The sequence below is a fragment of the Mixophyes fleayi genome, chromosome 9 (genome assembly GCF_038048845.1).
Source record: "Mixophyes fleayi isolate aMixFle1 chromosome 9, aMixFle1.hap1, whole genome shotgun sequence".
NCBI lineage: Eukaryota > Metazoa > Chordata > Amphibia > Anura > Limnodynastidae > Mixophyes > Mixophyes fleayi.
The window spans coordinates 88,481,914-88,496,604 of NC_134410.1; the positions used below are offsets into that span (position 1 = coordinate 88,481,914).

The 14,691-nt window shown below is 39.4% G+C and overlaps 2 protein-coding genes across 3 annotated transcripts in view; one reads left to right on the top strand and one right to left on the bottom strand.

Annotated features, from left to right (window-relative positions):
- The window catches only part of LOC142100820 (adenosine deaminase domain-containing protein 2-like), a 1,209,653-nt gene that overhangs the window by 90,167 nt on the left and 1,104,795 nt on the right, over positions 1-14,691 (top strand). The window lies entirely within an intron of this gene.
- The window catches only part of ARL13A (ARF like GTPase 13A), a 384,981-nt gene that overhangs the window by 79,146 nt on the left and 291,144 nt on the right, over positions 1-14,691 (bottom strand). For both annotated transcript variants that reach the window (XM_075184636.1, XM_075184635.1), the window contains exon 8: positions 1,377-1,602. In XM_075184636.1, the coding sequence (XP_075040737.1) occupies positions 1,377-1,602 (226 nt within the window). The remainder of the gene's footprint in view (positions 1-1,376; positions 1,603-14,691) is intronic.

Genomic DNA, 14,691 nt, shown 5'->3' on the forward strand with positions numbered 1-14,691 from the left:
TTGTGATATTTTCAAGTATATATGTGATGAATTAGTAAATATGTATTCAGATAAAATTCTGCTATATCCGTTTTGATTTTTTCTATATCTTTTAATTATTTATAATATAAAGATCACTCAAAAGGGACCCCTTTCTTTATACTGTTGATCTGAGAATGGGACCAGTGCATTGTAGAAGGCAGTCAATGGGATAAATGCTAAACCACTAAAGTATGACCAGAACTGGATTAAGGTTCAGGGGTTCCTGGGGCACTTAAGACAGGGCAGTTATCATTTTAGATAAATACATAGGCAATACAGTGTGCACTACTGTTAGGTGTACGCAGTTCTGCCTTCACCAGCAGCACAGTGTGAAGTGGGACATACCTCCCAACTGTCATTGCAGTTGGACCAAATTCTGACTAAGCGAAACAGTCACCTAAATCCTCACTTTAGAACAAATGTAAATGAACTTGGGTATCTAGTCTGCACTTATCAATAGATATGTTTAAATTGACCATGTTTCAATTCTCAAACTGGTTTCACAAATTGGTTCTCAAATTCAAAATTTCACCATTTTTATATGATTATTTTGTTGTGATAAACACAAATAATTAATTTGATAATTTTTCTGTCATGCTTCACAAGAGACCGCTGTTATCTTACATTATTAGTTGGTCCGTGTTGTTAATGCTTTTAGCAGTCCTAGGGGTAAATGTATTAACCTCCGGTTTCTTCAACTCCCGCGAGTTCGGCGTCTTGAAGAAACCGGAGGTTAATACATTTACCCCCTAGTATTAGATGTGCTTAAGGGATTCTTTGTTTTGATACTGTGACAGATTACTCACTTACATTATCTCTTTTATAGCATTTTATCTCAAATTTTCATAGAATGAGATGAAATGTGTCAGATGTTTGCAGACTTAGTCTGGTGGAGTTGCAGCTAACGAGTCACTTGTGTTTGTGAGACACTGCATTTGAATATTGTTTAGTTGATTGGATTTTGTATTAATAAATAATTTAGTGTAAAATAGAGCTTTATTAGTTTATATGATTAGATAACTTTGGCCACCTCAATAGAAAAAACAATTCTGCCGTTTATGTTGCGAGGTCGGTGCAGCACTCTGGATGTCATGATGTAAGGAGGGAAGTGGACAGCAAGCAGGATGCTCCAGACAGTTAGATGGAGCAAGGAGCAGGGTACGCCAAAGTATATAGTAGTTATGTAAGGCTCCTGAGAAACTGATTAGAGAACATGGTGGTGTCAAATGTACCTCTATACATCCAACTTGCTTTGTGTATCAGATAGCATGTTTTCCAGTTCCTCTCTCCACAGTGTCACCCTTTGATGGGAGGGAAAAACCCAATGGTTCTTTCTGGTTGTGTTATGTAGTTACCTTCGCTAGTTGCCTGGATATTATCCTTTGTGTCTGGAGTGATTACAGTTTTGTGTCCTGCAGTGCGACAGAGTTGAGCCTCCCTGGAAGGAGATTTTTTAGCTTCAGCTCCTGGCTCACCTTTCTCCCATCCATCAACATTAAAATTATGAGGACAGCCAGTCTCCTTCACTCTCACCTTCCTCCTTGTCTTCTTCAGGCTTTGCAGATTGTAGCCCGAGCCTGTCTATAAATAGAAATGCGACAATTTTATTTTTATATATGTGTATATATATATATATATATATATTTATATATATATATATATATATATATATATATATATATATATATATATATAAAATTATCATTTATTTGTTAGGCGCCACAAGGTATCCGCAGCGACGCACACAGTACTAACAGTAGACTATACAGGGTGAAACCATACAGAACAATGAACAAAAAGTACCAATACTTAAGAAACTCCGGCTAGTCATATGCAGTAAAGATGGAGTGGAAGAACAGGTATGGAGACAGGAGGGGAGCTTACATACGAGCTTACATCCTAAGGCAGGGTAAACAGACCAGGCACAAGAGGAGCCAGTTGAGGCAAGAGGAGAGAAGGGAGGACGAGCTAAAGGGAGGAGATGGGGGTTAAGTAGATGGTTGGTAGGCTTTGAGGAAGAGGTGAGTTTTGAGTGCACGTTTGAAGGAGCACAGAGTAGGAGAGAGACGGATGGAACGAGGGAGGTCGTTCCAGAGAAGGGGGGCTGCTCTACTAATAACAATTGTAATACAGTTACTAGCAAAGGTTAGTCAGGATAACCTTGACAGACATCTAAAGATGGATTTGTACACAAAACTGATACATCAGGGCTTGAAGCTCTAGTCCCTTCTGACTGTGGACATTGTAGTTGCAATATCATACTCCAATTAGAGGTGCTGCTGTATTTATGATTTTTGTTTTTTAAGCAATTAATCAGTTAATCAATCCTATTACATACCCACTGTCACGGTTAAATACAGGAATACAGCTAGGAGCCACAAAATTGGTGAAAACACTATATGTTTATTTGCAGAAGTGTACAAATAGCAGATAATCATGAGTTAGTAGTAAATACCAGGTGCAAAGCTGATGCAGGAAGCAGAAGGTAATATGAATTTGCAGAAACCACCAGGTACACAGCTAATGCAGGGAAGCAGGAGGTATGGACAGATCCCAAGCAGCAGGTAACCAAAAGCATATCAGAAGGCAGGAACAAGTAACAACAGGATGTGACAACAGAGAGTAACATCAATAACCAGCCATAAATGCTGGGAGAGACAAGTATAAGGACACACCCAGGTGCAAGGAATAATTAGTGAACAGGAAGGTTAACTCCTAAAGCACAAGAAGCAGGCACAATTGCAGCACCTCTGGTTATCAGAGGTACTGCTGCTAACACATAAAATGAAACACAAATAATAAGGTCCAAAACTCCAGGAGACAGGAGCTGCCAATACAAAGCAGAAAGCTATAAGCAGATTGTTACACCCAAGCATTTAATGAGCTGCACCTGTTGCTGGGCCTTTAAAACTCAGGCTCTCCCTGTAATCATGATCAGATTATTGGTGAGTTTATGTTGTCACACAATGGGTTTGAATGAATAGAAACAGTTCTAAACAGAATTGTGTTTTAAGAGATCTTTTGCCAGGGATGTTTTAAATTTCACATCTTTATAACAATAAATCCTTAAAACATAATATCACAAAACAGCTTCCAGAAAACATTGTATTCAAATACATTTATTTTAATATGGAGTTGGTCCACCTTTTGCAGGGATAACAGCTTCTACTCTTCTTGAAAGGCTCTCCACAAGATGTTGGAGTGTTTTTATGGGAATTTGTGCCCATTCATTTTGTAGAGCATTTATGTGGTCAGGTACTGCAGTTGGGCGAGGAGGCCTGGCTCGCAATATCCATTCCAGTTCATCCCAAAGGTGTTCGATGGGGTTGAGGTCAGGGGTCTGTGCATGCCAGTCAATTTCTTCCACACCGAACTCATCAAACCATGTCTTACTAGTTTTTTCTTTGTGCACTGGGGCACAGTCAAGTTGGAATAAAAAAGGTCCTTCCCTAAACTTTTGCCACATAGCATAGCATTGTCCATAATGACTTGGTGTGCTGAAGCATTACGATTGCCCTTCACTGAAGATAAGAGGTCTACCCCAATCCCTGGAAAACAGCCCCATACCATTATCCCTCCTCCACATAACTTCTCAGTTGGCATAATGCAGTGAGGCAGGTAACGTTCTCCCGCCATCCGACAAACACAGACTCGCCCATCTGACTGCCAAACAGAGGCGTGATTCGCCACTCCACAGAACAAGTTTCCACTGCTCCACAATCCAGTGTTGGCGTGCTTTACACCACTCCATCCTACGCTTGCCATTGGTTTTGGTGAGGCTTGCATGCAGATGCTCGGCCATGGAAACCCATTTCATTTAGCTCCCGTCGCACAGGTTTTGTGCTTACATTAATGCCAGTGGAAGTTCGGAACTTTTCAGCCATGGAAACAACAGAGACTTGGCGACTTTTTACGCACCTTAGCAGTCGTTGACCCCACTCTGTGATTTTGCGTGATCTTTTGCTTTGTGGCTGAGTTGCTGCTGTTCCTAAACACTTCCACTTTCTAATAATATCACTTACAGTTGACCATGGAATATCCAGCAGGGATGAAATTTCATAAACCATCTTATTACAAAGATGGGATCCTATCACAGTACCACGCTTGAAGTCGCTGAACTTATCAGAATGACTCATTTTGGATCACAAATGTTTGCAAATGGAGACGGCATAGCTATGTGCTTGATTTAATACTCCTCTGGCAACGGGTCTGATTGAAACACCTCAATTCATTAATGAAATACTTTTGCCCATATAATGTAGGTCTCAAGGCAGGTGACAGACAACAAGGTCCAGAGGATAAAATGATCAAGCTGCGGGTTTGAAAAAGTGGAGATGCTGCCTATAGCAACTAGAGATGGTCACTGACCCCCGTGTTTTGGTTTTGGATCTGGATTACCGTCGTGTTTTGGTTTTGGTTTTGCCAAACCGCCTTTGCGTGTTTTGGTTTTGGTTTTGTATAGTTTTGTTTTGCAATTTGTTAAAAAAAATTACATTTATTGGTGCTAAAATAACATAATTTAGGTATTATTTTGTAGCTACATTATTATTAACCTCAGTAACACTAATTTCCAGTCATTTTTTATGCAATTTTGAACACCTCCTATGTCACAATATGATTTTCATAAACTTGAAAAGAAAAATTGCTGCAGTTCTTGCCAGTGATAACAAAAAGGCCATTGTCATGCCTGGGCATAAGACTAAAAATCCACCTCTTAAGTGTGGAATTATTTTTACACAAATCCTGGCAAGAGTTGTCTATCCATTTGTAGCGTTTTTAAAGCCACACTCAGTAGAGGTAGGGACCTTAACCATCTGGTATCCTCATCCATGTTTCGTCATTTTTCAGCGAGTTCTTGGAAAACTGTTGGGAAAATCAGAAACTTCGGTTAAAAAAAATAACAACAAGCATTCCAGCATAATCTACCTCCCTTCTTTCATCTACATCCCAGCACCTGCAATCTTCCCCCCCAACACCTTCATAATCAATATCCCCTGAACCAACAATTGGCAGCTAAACAATCCTCTGCAAGAGGAAGCAAGAATGCAACCTGTCACCCAGTCGCAAAGCGGATCACAGACGCCCTGGGTACTATGCTAGTGTTAGATCTGGGTCCAATGTCCACTATTAATATAGTTGGTTTAAGACATTTAATTGAGGTGTTCTGTCCCTGTTAGCAAATGTCATCACTATACCATTTTACTAGAAAAGCTAATTCTCTCCTGTACCGGAAAGTTCCTAAAAATTTAATTATTGGGCGACAAAATGGCATTCTACCCACTGTACACTTAACCACAGATATGTGTACAAGCGGTACTGGGCAAACTAAAGATTATATGACTGTGAAAGCCCACTGGGTTGGTCATTCGCCTTCCCCAGCATGGACAGCAGCAGCATGTACCCAGGTACGTCACATTTTTGAGAAGTAGGCTACTCTGTGTATCAGCGGCTTCAGTAAGAGGCATACAGCTGACAAACTGTTCCAAAAACTAAGGGATGTCATTGAAAGATGGCTAATCCTGCTTGGACTCTCCTGAGGATATGTCATTTCTGATTACGACCCAAATATTGGTCAAGCATTACAGCGGGGTTGAATTCCATCACATTTCCTGTTTTGCACACACTATCAACTTGGTGTTACAGAACTTTTTAAAAATGACATGCAGGAGATGTTGTTTGTGTCCAGAAACATTTAGGGTCAATTTCTGGTTTCTGCAACAGCATGTAGGAGAATGCAGCAGCTGCAAGAAGACTAGCATTTGAGGGGACTATACTTTAGTCCAGCGAAGTAGTTACCTGTGAAGAAAGTGCAGACACGGTTAGCTTGAGTCAAGTAATTGCCTTAATAATACATTTTGAAAAGGTGCTACAGAAAATTATAGTGTGCAATAAAACAAAGTAAATGTGCTAACTATATTTTAATTGTAGATTAAATACTTAATTTTCTTTGCAAGGTTCCCACAATTATCAACATCTTGTTGGGACTTCTTCTCCTTCAGTTTCTCTGGCAACTGCTTGTTGTAAAAGAAATTGCTTTCCCAAGACACCCAGTGGTGATGCAGATGAGTCCGCTCAACATTTTGATATTTGCTGTGCTGTAAAAGAATTGCCCAAAAATCGTGACAGCTCTGCCCTAAAATCAACTAGTCATTCCCTTTGGAAGGCCATTATCGGCAATTACATCATACTACACAGACTATTCGGTGATGGTGGGATGAATTAGTATTGTTTGAGAAAGACTATCACTAAACCCTGCCACGTCTCCTGTTTCACAGTGAGCTATGGTACAATAAAATGTAACTGCAGATTTAAACCAAGACTGTCAGCCCTATTATTTCTATTTCAGCAATTACAATTAGCAATGGAGCTCTTCTCTTTGGGTGTTACCTATATAATGCAGCACAATTTGCCTGCAAATTCTACAGACAAGCCTGCTTGTCTTTCTCTTCATCAATGACTCTTAGCAATTGAGCACTCGTCTTTGGGTGTATATTACACCCAAACATTATTAGTGCAAATTAGGAAAGATACAGTTTAATCTCTGATAGGCTCTCCACCATCCTTTGCATGTTAATAGTAGGATTGGTTGGAGTTATGGTCAAGTTCACACATTTTTTTGACAAATCCTTCAAACCAGCCCAGATGTCAAACTGTTGTGGTCTGCCACCTGCGTCATCCCTGCTTGTGTATGGAAAGTGCATATTGGTGCCAGAACCTCACGTGCCAGAACTTCTCCCACTGGTGCCACACTGCTGCAGGACTTACACAATCAACCGCATCCTCATCGTCGGATACCTAAATCTCCCCCACATCCTCTTCTAAAGACAAAGTGTCATCCTCACTTGGTGTATCACCGGCTACACTCGGGCTGTTCAGGCACATATCAGCAGAACTGCTGAAAGGGCCCTTCTTTATGTGTACACTAACAGAATGCTCACAATTAGACATCCCACTGTTGGATGGACTCTCCACAGGGATTGGTGTCATTTCTGATTCAGAGCAAACATTATCCTCTAATGCCTTACTGTTATCTTGCAGCTCGGCTTTGACGCGTAACAGTAGTTGTGCACCACTTGTAGGCTCGGTAACATTTTTGGATCTGCCACTAATAGCCAAAGGTGAAGGAATCATTCTCTCTTTGCCACTGCGTGTGTAGAATAGCATGTTGGCAATTTTCTTTTTATCGGCACTTAACTTTTGCTCAGTAACACTTCTATTTCGCTTCAACACAATACATTTTTTGGGGTTTTGTTTTTTTTGGACTGATTTCGAAACACTGTGTAGTTTGACATCGCCTTGCCCAGATGACATACTGGGAACACTAACATCAGGACTGGTGACAGAACCTGGTTGCTCATTCTGATCATATGTGGACTGCTTTGAATCCATTCTGAGCGCAAAGCACTTGTAGTGGTAAAAATTATTTGGTAAGATATTGCTGACAGATAGTAATTTTGACAGACAGAAATATGTATGCACAATTATGGGGGACACCCCAAAAGCACTGGGGAGTGCTAAAAATTAGTTGGTAGATACTGCTGACAGATAATAATTTTGATAGCCAGAAATATTTATGCACAATTATGGGGGACACCCCAAAAGCACTGGGGAGTGCTAACAATTATTTGGTAGATACTGCTGACAGATAATAATTTTGACAGCCAGAAATATTTATGCACAATTAGGGGGGACACCCCAAAAGCACTGGGGACTGCCAAATATTGAAAAGAAAAAAAACCTCTATCCTCTCTTCTCTAGCGATTTTTGTTACAACAATTGGAATAAGAATATTGGATTCTCTGTCCCTGCTCTAATCAGCCTGTGACTACACCCTGCTCTCTCCCTCTGTCAAATGGTGATGGATTGCTGTGGAGGCGTGTATTTATAATTTTGAAGTATCGCGAGAACTGAGCCCCGAGATCCGACGACGTCGCGATGACGTTTGGCCTCGATTTGGATTCGGAGCGGGCGGGAGAGTACCGAGCTACTCAGATTGGTACTCGAATACCCAAAGTTCGGGTGGGTTCGGTTCTCAGGTAACCGGACCCGCCCATCTCTAATAGCAACCAATCAGATTCTAGTTATTTATTTAGTACATTCTACAAAATGAAAGCTAGAATCTGATTGGTTACTATGGACAACATCTCCACTCTTTCAACCCTGCAGCTTAATAAATTTACCCCCCAGGATGGGCAAAGTACAAGGAGTTGAGTATGAAATATCAACAGTCAAAATGTCTACACTGTTAATATGTTGGCAGTCATAATGTCTACATGTTCATAAGTCAACAGAGTTAAAATGTTGACATGCAAAATGTGGATAGGGTTGTAAGGTTTACAGTCAAAAAGCCGACATAAAGCATTAGGTTTAAAACAGCAATACATGAAAAAAAAAAAAAAGACAAGAAATGTTTTTAAAAAAAACATTGTCCTCACCACCCTCCAAAACAGCTTAACCAACCCTAGTGCTGCCAGCCTAGACTAGTACTAGCAAAATCGGGGTGACAAAAAATGTGGGATTCCCAGCACTAGGTTTTTCCAGCCTGGGCTGCTGGCACTATGACAGGGAAAACCTGCAATAATGACAAATCAGCCCCAGGATAGTCAGCACAAGGCTGAACTCCCTAGGAAGATCAGACTTGTTTAATTTGCAACAATAAGAAAAATCACTTGTCTCCACAATTTAACAAAAAAATAGAGATGGGCGGTTGAGCGATACTGACCTAGCAATACAGGCCCACACTGGTAACTGTTAACTTTGCTGGGACAGTCTATGCAGACGTGCACAAACATGAGCTGAATTCCACTAATGTGTAAAAAAATAAAAAATGTAAGAACAGATTTTATTACACAAATGTAAAATATTTGAAAAAAACTTTATTAATTAAAAAATTATATATTTGAAGAATAATGGATTTGTAAATCATTTTACAGAACAGGTTTTGTGGCAGTGCAACAACGCTGGTGAAAAAGGTGGATGCTGGAACCAACATTTGAACATGGCAATATAAAATATGCTATTCACAAAGTGTTATTTTACAAACATTGCACGCATATCAATGATTCAGTGGGAATCACACCTTCATCACTATCCAGTTTGCATGGACATTTAATTTTTTTGGACTTGCTTGATTTCCTCAACACTCTCCATTTTATTCTTGTGTTCATATTCATGGAAATTGCATTTACAGCACAGCTTACTACTTTTCATATCAATTCTATTTATTCAAAATTCAGCAGGTAATATCAAATAAGGACGTTATCAAGACAATAAATATATAAGCATTCAAATATAATAGTAATAAGTGTAAATAATATTTGTAGTGAATAAGAATGAGGGAACATTGACATGGTATTGAATTTGCAAGTAAAAGGTCTATAGTAGTAGGTGCTGAACATTTTTTTCAATAGAAGGAAAAGAAAAAACAGTTTAGATAAAAGAGTGTTCTGGCGTGCTGCTATGAAGAAAAAGGGAAAACGAAAGAAGAAAAAAGACGGGGAAGAAAAAGAAAGGGAAGCGGTGAAGGGAGGGGTATGGAGTAGGAACAAAAGTAAGTGCAGCTTACTTCTAATAATGATACTATTGAACAAGATCCGTCAGAAGCTTAGTTTCACGGCATATTAATTGCACCTGATCATACTGCCACTGGAGAGAAAACATCCATTGACATTATTAAGTATCTAACAACATGGACTTAATCTATCTAAATATTGAAAAACAGAGAGAAAACGAAAGAAATAATGAGGTGCACTGAAGCTCGCTAAGATGTCACCAATTCAGAGAGTGGGTTCAGAAATAACTTAAAATATAACTTTTATTTAGTCCACTAAAACAGCGAGATATATAAAATATCAAAAGTTAAAACCAATGTATAATTAAAACTAACTGGATGCATGCCTAGCTATATATAATAAAGGAGAACCATGGATGGATAAGCGCTATAATAAGCCTCCTTCAATTGTATATAGAGTAGTGGAGAAAAATCCTGATACGAAACCAGACAGCCTTTCTGGATAATCATAAAACACCAAACTAAATGATGTTTGGCTATTATTGTTAATCAAGTGGAGGAACAGCACCCGGCTCAATCACATTATGGGGGGTGTATTGCTGACTACCTCAACACTGCTCCACTAGCTCTGGGCTTAATTGAGCAAATTCACAAGTCCATGGGAAAAACCGCCATTCAAAATTAAAGCAATAGGCAAAAACATACTTACCTACTTTCTTCAGCTCTCTTCCGGGAGCCAGCCAGTGGAGGGGGGCGTGAAGGGGCGGGGTGGCCGAAATCGCGTCATTTCGGCCCCGCCCCCTGTGACGTCATGACGCAAATTGCGTCATTTGACAGCGGGGGCGGGGCCAAACGCCGCGATTCACCGGGAATCGCGGCGTTTGGGATCTAATTCTGCCCACTTCACTAGGAAGTGGGGCACTTCCTAGTGAAGTGGGCAGAATTCGGGAGATTGCCACACTCGCCCGGGAGTCCGGGAGACTCTCACAAAATGCGGGAGTCTCCCGGACATTCCGGGAGAGTTGGCAAGTATGGGCAAAAATCATCCAGTGAAACACCAACGCTGGATATGCTTAGTCGTGGCAGTGCGAGATAGCTTCTGACAGCTCTTAAATATCATCAGAGTGGGACAAAAGGCTGTGACGTGAGAAAGTTCAGTTAACCAATGAAAGCAGGATCTGGGGATGGACATAAATGTTAGCCAATGTGGAGGCGTATAGACACAACTGATAATCTGCCTAGTAACAGATGACAGGAAAAATCAAATGGGATGTAAGATTTTTAATAGTCCAATAGTAAAAAGATCTCAGGACGGACATAAGTGTTAGTCAATGTGAGGGCATACATGCACAACTAGTAATCTGCCTAGTAACAGATGATACAAGACTCATTAATGGATTCTGTATTTAAACCAATGGAAAATTCATATAAGCATTTGGACTCCTCCTCTAGTCTGTTTATTGGACACTATACGTGAAAAGTTGCTATAGTAACCAAATTGTACGAGCTTAGCTGAGGGATCTGTGTATATACAGGTAAAGCCGCTTGTTCTAAAGTAACATATGGGGTATGCGATCCACAAGAATACTCACATAGAAATCACTCTCAAATTGTGATAGGTGCCGAATGAATTTGTTACACTATTGTTTTGTAAGGAACACTCATGGTGAAACCATGATTAGTAAATATTCCCTCCATTAACTAAAGATTTATATGAAGTGGTAAATGGCAGGAGAATAAGAAATGAATTCCACTATGGACCAACAAGAATTGCTTATATATGTTTAAGCTCTTCCCCTTAGCTATTAATAAAATTGTGAGTTTAAACGGTTACTATAGTAACCACACCCTACAAACAAAAATATATATAGTCAATAAATGTTCAGGAAAGACTGCCTTATGTGTTAGTGATGATGTGAAATTATAAATCCATAAAGTGTTATAATGAAGACCCTGCTTGGTTTGCAGAGATAATAATAATATAGTGCTGATACTGTGTATAAAGCTGAAGGATCACTTAAGATACAATCACCATACCCAGGCCCGGCGCTCCCATTAGGCAACCTTAGGCAGTTGCCTAGGGCGCCGGGACCTGCAGGGCGCCGCTGACTAGATTTTCTAATCTAGTCAGCGGTTCAGCGGCTCGGGAACGTAGTGCAGCGGCGGCGGGGTGCCGCCGCTGTTTTTAAATGTCTGCAGTGCATCTCACACATGATCACTGACTGACGTCAGTGATCATGTGTTAGTCTGTCCGGCGGCGCCTCTGAAGTTGTTCCAGACGTCCCCCTCCCCTCCCCTCTCAGCATGCAGCTAGAGGAAGATAAGGTAAGAAAAAATCGAATTCTTTTTTTATTTAGTGTGTTCTGGGGGGGGGGGGGCGGGGGTGCGGGCACGGGGGGCGCGGCGGCGGCAAAATTTTGCCTAGGGCGCCGCAAACCCTAGCACCGGCCCTGACCATACCTCATGTCTCCTAGGCAAGTGAATATAGAATGCGTTCGGTAGAAATAAGTGAATAAACAAATAAACAAGTGGAAATAAGGTGATTATGGATTTAATTGTAACAAGAATTTTTATTTTTATTATTTTTTTTTTTATTTTATTTTTTTTGTACTCAGCAAAACTGTGTTAATAAAACTTGTGTGAAAAAATCTTATTTTAGTTGTGTGGTTCATTACCGGATTAAAGAAAAACTGTATAATTAGTATTGTCATTTAAACCATAAGGATGTATGGTTCCCATGAGAAAAATCATTCTAGCTTCTTGTTGGAGTAGAGTTTGTTTAATATCACCTCTGCGTATCCCAAGGTTAATTTTTTCCATCCCATATGCTGATACATATTTGGGATTACTCTCATGTTCTTTGAGAAAATGTTTAGCTACAGAAGTGAGAGTTTTCATTCTTTGGATATCTTGTACTGCATTACGGATATTCCCCACATGTTCTAAGAGTCGCTGTTTGAGTGGTCTGCTCGTCATCCCAATATATTTTAAATTACAAGAGCAGCAGATACAATAAATGACACCATGTGTGTCACAGTTGATAAATTTTTTAATGTTATGGCTCTTATTAAACTTATCCATGAACCTCTGAGTTTTACGAGTATATTTGCAAGCCTTACATTTTCCACACGGGTAAAAGCTCAACAATGTCGACTTGATAGGTTGTTGTCTCGAACCCTCTTGAAAATGGCTATGTACAACCAAGTCGCGTAGGTTGCTAGATCTTTGCCAGCAGGTAGAGATTTTTTCTCCCAAAATTTCCTGAAGATCAGGATCTAGTTCTAGAATATGTTTATGTTCCTGCAGAATTGATTTTATAACGCGCCTTTGGTTGTTAAAAGTAATGATAAATCTGACGCAAGTGTTATTAGATTTTTGACCACGTTTTGGAAAAATAAGAGAATCTCTTGGTGTATGTCTTGTTTCATGATATGCTTTTTTTTTATCAAGTTGTGACTATAGCCTCTCCTGAGTAGTCTATTGCGTAATTTTTGAGAAGAGATCCGTATTTGTCAGATATTTTACCAACAAAACCACACTTTATTTATAGACGAGCAAGGAGTCTTAAGGACATTTTGGCTACTGGTCCCACGACCAACACCACATCTGGGGGAAATATTCTTTCTAAAGGGTTCTTTAGATGTGGTGGGTGTATTGCCTGTAAAAATGTATCTCATGTTAATAACAAAATAAATGAATTTATGGTACATAAACATACCTATAAGATTAATCATTTTATCACATGTAATACGAGTAATATTGTATATCTTCTTGAATACCAGTGTGGTATGTTCTATGTTGGCAAAACTTTCCGTCCTTTAAAAAAAGAGACTCTATGAACATATCCGTAATATAAAGATTGGATATGATTTGCATTCAATTTCTCATCATTTTAAATTGCATCACAATTCCTTGGTTACTGGCATTAAGAATTTTTTTAGGGATACATTATTGTTAAGAAGGATTGGAAACATAGAGATTTTGGTAACGTACTCTCTAGAAAAGAGATGTCATGGATTTTTAAATTTAAATGTTTGATACCAGAGGGCCTTAACAAAGGCTTCAAATTGAAATGTTTTTTTTTATAAAGATGTTATTATTAACTAATGTTGTTTGTTTTTTGTCTCTTTGTGTCCATATTGAGCCACTGTTCCTGTTCAAGAAATATACTGAGAAGAATTGGGAGGATATGCCTTTTATGAACATTTAATATTGGCAATTTTGTTAATTGTTTTTGCCTTTATATATTTTTATATGTATATATTTTTACTTACCATGTCAATATTGGGATCCATACCGTCACAGTACTATTACTATTTTTTTAAGATTGGGTATACCTCGTTCGGATTGTTTCCCCGCTTTATCTTTTTTATGCATGCGCAATCATGTTTGAGGTCTTCGGTCCTTGAATATCTACTTTGAAACTCATTTAGTTCCGCGTCTGCGCACTTCTGCCCTTTGATAATGAGACTTGGCATTAGGATTATGTATATGGAACGCATTCGTGGTTCCGGTCTTGCGCATTAATGACTTCTGATAACGAAGTTCGACAGATTATTTTTAATATGTAATGTAATTTGATCTGCACGCTGTGGATCTCAGTAATGCTATTATTCATGTATGTATGAAATGTATTGAAATTGATTATTATTTCTCATATTAATTGTACTTGTCATATGTGGGCGGAACACGCCGAGTGACACGTGTAATTGATGGCGGTATTTTTACACCTGCATTACACATTCATCTATCACCTTGATAAAGACAATTGTGAAGTCGAAACGCCTTGTTGTTTTGGATAATAGCAGGATCGTGAGCCTTTTCCAAAATACAACTTCTTTTCAGAGATTCCATGGGGCACATTTATCATTATTCACATAAAGTGAAAAGTAGTTTTCAATCCTTATCGCAATGATAAGGATTGAACTACTTCTCACATTTATGTACAGCCGTGCAGAGAAACAGCAGTTCCGAAAAACTGCTGTTTCAGTGATAAAAAAAAACATACTTACCTGCCTCTTCGGAAGCGCTGTCTCCGGGTCTTCTCCTCACTCTTCAAGTGCGCATGTCCAGTACACAGATCCCCTCTCTGTCTCTGCAACTATCGTTGCAGAGAGAGAGCTGTGAGTGACAGGGAGGGATCATGTGATCCCTCCACA